This window comes from Thermobia domestica, chromosome 7, assembly GCF_964235325.1.
Source record: "Thermobia domestica chromosome 7, izTheDome1.hap1.1, whole genome shotgun sequence".
Classification (NCBI taxonomy): domain Eukaryota; kingdom Metazoa; phylum Arthropoda; class Insecta; order Zygentoma; family Lepismatidae; genus Thermobia; species Thermobia domestica.
This window is the reverse complement of record NC_137460.1, coordinates 3,757,291-3,764,539: the sequence shown is the minus strand read 5'-3', so window position 1 is coordinate 3,764,539 and position 7,249 is coordinate 3,757,291. Positions and strand designations below refer to the sequence as shown.

General features: G+C 34.5%; 2 protein-coding genes across 2 annotated transcripts; both read left to right on the top strand.

Annotated features, from left to right (window-relative positions):
- Positions 1–3,761: 3,761 nt before the first annotated feature.
- Positions 3,762–6,261, top strand: LOC145688822 (uncharacterized). The gene has a single exon (XM_081762993.1). It carries the CDS (start codon positions 3,787–3,789, stop codon positions 4,123–4,125), a length of 339 nt encoding a protein of 112 aa, XP_081619119.1. The 5' UTR covers positions 3,762–3,786; the 3' UTR covers positions 4,126–6,261.
- Positions 4,471–5,037, top strand: LOC145688873 (uncharacterized). Its single transcript, XM_081763040.1, has one exon. It carries the CDS (start codon positions 4,471–4,473, stop codon positions 5,035–5,037), a length of 567 nt encoding a protein of 188 aa, XP_081619166.1.
- Positions 6,262–7,249: the final 988 nt, after the last annotated feature.

Genomic DNA, 7,249 nt, shown 5'->3' with positions numbered 1-7,249 from the left:
TGTAAGCTAACAAACATTCAACATTACAGATAATTAAGTAATTATATAATTACTTAAACACATTGTAGTAATTAAGTTAACAAAATGTCTAACAACAATAATGGTAAGAGAAGTGGAAAGAAATCGGCCAGTATCTAAATTTTAGGGACGATATTGAGACGGAACTTAATATAGTCTTGATATCGTATCAGCTAACAGCAAGCGGTCTCAATCGCGGTTTCGTCTCAACTCAAAAATAATTGTATTGGTCGTGGTTTCTTAATCAATACATACTTATTAGGATCTCTCTTCCAAGGGCCAAGCTTCGACCTCGTCCGGTAATCTGAAAATAAATTGCGAGAAATTAAAAGTAAGTAAGTAACAGTATTTTAAATAATATCAAGTAATATAACGTTTCCTCTATTTTTTCAGCTCTTTCTTGACCATAGAGCTACTTTAGGCCGAATACTTCTTCAAAGCTAAGTTGCTAACAGGTATGTTTCTTGTGCATTTATTGGCTGGTTCAATCCCTTTGGGTGTATCAAGTAAATCCAATGTATCAAGCTTTGGATAACATCTAGGAGCCAAATTTACCCTAGGTATCAGAATGAAAACGTAGCCAAATTTACCCTAGGTATCGGAATGAAAGCGTAAGCTCTAAACTCCAATACTTTACATCACCCAATGCTCTACCGGATAGTGTGCTCACCTTTGGTGTACAGAACTTCAGGTTCGATTCCCAGTGAGTGAACATTGAAAAATATGAACAGTGATTCGTATTCTATCTTTAACTATAGGTCCACGTCTCTTGTAACCTTGGTACTGAAAAGGTTGCTAAATTTCAAACCAACCAATTTACATTGCCTCACAATACGTTACATTACAATACATAATTTATATTACATTCTTAATTACTTCTAAAAAATAAATAAATTCCCTGGTTTAATCTTATGTTTTACCTCTCTTCATGATCTTTCCCTATCCTATTATGGAATTCTTGCTTCTACTTCCTTCCAATCTTAATATTTTATCTTCAGTTTCAGAACAACACTGCTAAGTACTAATCGTACTGTTTACAGAGCAATTACCGTAAAACAACAACTCAATTCCAAACATGTCTTACCCAGAGGAATTCCTAAGCTATGTGGAAAGATAGTGATATGAAGTTGAAACCTATTATATTTATTTTACAAAAATAAGTTTCCGAAAATTTTGGCAACATTGTCTTTGATTCTTTTAAGTAACTTTAAAGAGAACAAAATATATTGAATCCTCACTCAAAATTGTGTGTTGTTTAAAACATTTTTTATCTACGTAGGTACCAATTGGTCAGTGGTGGCATTGCTCTTCCTTCTCTCGCGTTTACGTCTATGAATTTGATCATCTAAAATCAATTGTTCCACTATCTTACATATAACATAGCATTCGACGAATTTTGAGTGAAAAGTGTAATTTTAGTAATTTCTGTTAATATTTGAGACGAGAACGAGATTTTCAAGACTGGGCTTGGTCTCGTCTCAAAACACAAGTATCTCTCTCGATCTCGATCTTAACTATGCTAAGTCTCAATATGTTGAGTCTCGACCTCGTCTCGATTTATAAATGTTATTCTCGATCTCGATCTCGTTTCAAAAATTTGAGAAAGACGTAACCGATATTAGTTTCCGTTTCTCTACCATTCTTACTAATTTTAAAGCTATGATTTCTTAATTTGCGTGGTGGATGATTTCCCATGGGATTCGATTCTGAAACCTCCAATTCCAAAACAAGAATGCTAACTACCAACATTTTTTTAAAAAAGATATGGACTTTTGCGTAGCAAGAATGAGAATCAAATTTAAATTTTCAACGCAATTTGTAACTTTTGTATCGCACTTTCCGAAGCGAAGAAAAACATTATTATTATTATTATTATTATTATTATTATTATTATTATAAAGGTAACCAAGAAAGTTTTGTCACTTTTTCACCGAACATCGATATTCGAACATCGATATGCCACCTAAGACGTACCTATAAAATCAAAAATAGTACCCATCAACATCGACGACCTTGTGCCAACTTTCCGGAAGGCCATGGATTCCATTGCGGGAGAACTTGGTGGCTGTGAAGCGAAGAAGGTATCAAGTGCATTTTGCACCTTTACTAGGGATCTGAAATAAAAATGGATATGAGGCAACTGCCAGAAATTATTGCCTCGAGATCTTCAATTTGTACATGTATTGGTCTTCCAGCACTTGTTACGCCGTCCAGTGTTTCATCACCGTCCTTAAACTTGTTAAATCAACGCTGCATTCTTCATGTAGTCACGATACCTCTAACAAAAGCATGGCATATCTTCTGCCCCGCTGCAGCATCGTTTGACCTCAGTTTGAACTCGTACAGCATACACACCCTTATGACGTTCTGTGGAGGTCCCATGTTCACTCTGTCCTTACGCAAGTTCACGGTGTAACTGAACTGTCACAACCAGGTGGTATGTTGGATATATCTATACCAAAACTGACCTTCATCTTATCTCCATTTGCATTTAAAACATGGTGTGAGGGCCAACTGGATACAGGCCGTCACAAAAAGTGACCGAACTATCTTGGTTACCTTCATATTATTTCATACAGTGAAATAGAAAACATTTTCTGTGCATCACCAAAAGGTATGATAATGAAAACCAAAGTAAGGAAAAAGTAACAGCAATTATGTTTTTAAAAAGTTTTAACTTTGACATTTAACAGAGATTTTAAGCTGGTAGCTATTTTCGAATGTGTTCATATGTTTTTTTTTAATCTGTATGGATAATTGGAATTGCGTACGTCGAAATAAACTTCATTTTTTTCAGTGAAACAAAATAACTTAATTCACACCAAATAAAGTTTGTAATTGTAGCCAACTGCTACCCTTATCTAATTCGATTTACACATTTTAAACATTTTAAACCAAATACTACTTTTCCCCATAACTTAAATGTAATATAAGTAAGCATAGCAAAAGAGATACATATATTTCTAAGCGAATACTATGAAACAAATATGATAAAAACAGGAGGGCAGAAAAGAATACTGCTAAGATCCCATATTCTAACTAGTAATCTAGTTTTTGAAAAGTAAGCTGGGGACTTGGATTTGGAGAGTCGATTGAGCCACTTTCTTTACAGATAGAATAAAGTGTCGAAGAGGATATTCTCTCTGTCATCAATTCTATGGTCTGTTTTCAATAATTTGATTTGTAATGAGTAGCAGATAGTGTTCTTAAGAGCCAACAGACACTTAAAGGTAAATGTCGGGTTTCCAAGAAGATTAATCAGTGAGCTTTAACTGTATGTAAGATCGAAAAAGAACTATTCTGCCATAAAGGAAATATGATAAACTGTTTTCTTTTGCAAAAATGGCCACTTTGGTAATAAATTATGATTATAGATGCATCGCATTTCTAGGATTTTGCAAAGCAAACTGCGATGCGATACAGATTAAATAAAACGCAGCTAACAACCTATGCTTACTGGAGTCTACCACAATATTGATGACTTAATTTGCTTTCTAACTTCAATAATGATTGAGTTGTAAAGCTAAAAATTTAAGTTTTTACGGTCTTGAATGTTAGTTGCTTTGATTTGAAGAAGTTGTTTTAAAAATCCATTTTCCTTTGAAAACATTTCGATGTCGTTTAGTCATGTGTTCAAACATTAAGCATTTGCTACTTTTCAATGTATGTGCATTTATTGATTATTATTATTATTATTTGATTGTATTAGGATTACATTTTCTCTTTTCTTTCCAGAACTTAAAAGCGTCAACCTAAGCTTTCATAAAGATGAGTGCTACTTTATCACATGAAGATGGCATTATCACTACAGAAGACATGGAAACAATTGTGCGCAAGTTAGTAGGCAGCAATGACCTTCAGGTGACCGATGTGAAATTTGGTGACGCTACTTCAGAAGTATCAGGATTGATGGCAACCCATCGAAAAGCAACTGTCACCGTAAAACATGAAGGAAATGAATTGAAATTTTGTTTCTTCATCAAAAGTTCGGCTCAACAGGAGAGTCAGAAGGCATATGCAGATGAGTTAGGCGCATTTGACTCTGAAATTGGCTTCTATACCCAAATTATACCACAGATTACACAGTTTGGAGTTAAGTTACCATAGCCTGAGTGTTATTTAGCACGCAGTGATCGTGCAAACCAATTTCTTATCTTGGAAGACTTAACACAAGAAGGGTATAAACTAGCTGATAGGAAAAAGGGACTAGATTTCGAGCACTGTTCTCTTGTGTTGCAAGAATTAGCAAAGCTTCATGCTGGCTCGTATGTGTTAGAACAATTGAAGGGTCAATCTTTAGATAAAGAATTCCCATTTATTAAAGACATATGGTTTAATCCCGCTATTCCCAATGCCACTCAAATAATTGACCAAAGTCTTAAGACAATATTAGTTCTAGCTAGAAACTTTCTACCACATCTCAAAGAGTATGTTCCACAGTTTGAGACTCGGATGCCTTCCATTCAACAAGAATGCAGAAAACTTTGTGATCCATGGAGAGTTCTAAATGTAGTATGCCATGGAGATCTATGGATTAACAATGTAATGTTTACGTACAAAAACTCATTGCCGATATCAGTTAAATTGCTTGACCTACAAATAGCTAGATACGGTGCCCCAACCTTAGATCTTAATCTATTTTTGTACGTAAGTACAGTGAGGTCATTTCGGAAAGCAAATGAGAGAAAACTACTTCAAATATTCTATGATTCATTTACAGATACTGTAAAGAAGCTAAAATGTGCAATGCCACAACAGTTTACATACCAAGTCTTATTGGATCACTACCAATCAATGGCGCTTCTAGGAACTATGCTCAAAAGTTTTTACATTCCAATTATTTTGATGGATTCCAAAGATATGTCAAATCTGGTTGACCCAGATAAACCGGATGAATTTGTGTCCTTCTTGAAAGATGCTCAGACAAGAAACGCATGTGCTTTCTTTGAAAGAGATGAAAATTTTAGAGCTAGAATTACTGAAGCCATCGAGGAACTCTTTGAAGCCTTAAATTTATGAACCTCATGAAGGAATTTAATTCTAAAGCAGTTATTTCCAACTCAATGCTTTATGGTGTCACAGTATGCATCTCCCATGCTCAGCAATCGTCTCAGTTTGAGTTTTACATTCTCAGTAAACGATAGGCCTATATTTTTCTGCTTCCATTATACTTTTTATCTTCCATTCTCATTGAATGCTATATTATTCATCTCTCATTCTCAGTGAATGCTATATTATTCATCTCTCATTCTCAGTAAGAGTCACAGTCAGCTTCTCACATTTTTAGGAAACATCCATATTCTTAGTAAACGTCATAGTCTTCAACTCTCAATTTCAATAAATGTCATAATACTAACCTTCCGTTGCTAATATACGTCATAGTCTTTATCTCCCATTCTCAGTAAATGTTAGTTTCTTCATTTCCAACTCCCAGTTAACACCATAGTCTTCATTTCCCATTCGTAGTAAATGTAATAGACTTCATCTCCCATTCTTAGTAAACGTCAAAATGTGCAAGTCCCATTCTCATTAAAACCATAGTTTGCATATCTCATTCCCATATTTATATCTCATTCATAGTAAACATCATAATCTGTAACTTTTGTTCTCAGTAAACGTCATAATATTCATGTCCCGTTCTCAGTAAATATCACAGTCTGCTTCTCCCATCCTCAGTAAACACAGAAGTAAAAGCAAACAGAGCAACTTGACGTTGTCGAAGCAGATGTGATACTGAATATCAGATTCGATGGTATTTTAAGAACTTCTTTCGTTCATTTGACTGCTAACAATTCTTAACTTGAACCAACAACTTTATTCCTTCATCTTTTTTGCTTTTGCTGAGTTCCAAATGCCTGTCCTGAACAGAAAGGGAGGGACTTTGACGTCATGAATCTTTTTATTGGAAATTACTGTTCTAAAGCCTTCTTATTTTACCATACAGTAAATAATGTAATTCTCATCTTGTTGAGTAACTACGTTATTTGCAAACATAGTACACAAGTTTGCTATGCAGTCTGAAACTATACTTTCGAGTGACTTTTGTTTGTATTTGGTAGGAGTTTATTTGTCTGTTTTCAGCACAGAGACTACATGTGACTTGAGTCTAGAACTTGAACATCTTAAGTACGTTTCACACTCATTTCTTATATTTTTTTAAGTAGTTCAATAAAACCTTGAAAGTGGATGATTTAATTCTTACGAATTGCTTTTAAATAACATATTACCTGTTTTAGATTATCTTTTAAATAACAATGACATTTTAGCTCCTTACACTTCTGAGGTACTGAATACATGTATGACAAGGAAAAACTCGTTATTCATTCCTCCTAAACTTTTAGACAATCCAAACAAACTCTCCTACGCCTCCTCATTGTCATCCAAAAAGGTGAAAACAAGTTGGTCTTCTTAGAGAGACAAACTTCTTGTAAGTTTCATTGTCTGTTTAAAGTCTGGAACCAACACCACTCTGGTAGGACGACATAGTCTTTAAAAGAACTAGAAGATAGTCGCACTAGCTACACGCGACCTTGACACTTGGACCTTGGTTGATTATTGTATTTTGAGTTTTAATATTCCTTTCAGGTCCAATATTATAGACAAGTGGATCTACAGCTCATCGTGAGATTCAAACCACGTGAAATATTAAATATCGAACAGTAGTCTACCGCAAAGAAGGGAATGCGTTAAACGTGTAGTCACGAGGAGGTCCCGTAGACTTTGTTAGGCTTAAAATTCTTGTAAAATATATATATATATATATTTTTTTTTCAATTCGCTCGCACTTGATATCTCTGACGAGGTGTTTGTATTATTTTCGTCACAACGAGCTTCTGTTGCCAACAATGACTATATCTACATACATATCTAACTGTAGTTTTCATATTAAATATTTGATTTTAGTCATATTCTAAATTGAGCTACTAGAAAAAGAGACTCATTTGTTGTAATATATATATACTTTTAAGAGTAGGAAAAGACAAAACAATCTAATCGAGACTCTACCTTTTCCTCAAATATCAAAGAAGGTTGTTTTCTATTCGATTGGCCAATCGAACACAAAGAACATTGACATTTGCCAAATATAGTGCCGTATATATTTCTGATTCTACGACGAGGTTTCGTTGCCGAATTTCATGCCCAAAAGTACGAAGTCGTCTTACTTTCGCAGCATATGAAGTGGTCTTTCGTTACTAAGCAGAATCACAAGCTAACATTCAGCACTGATTCC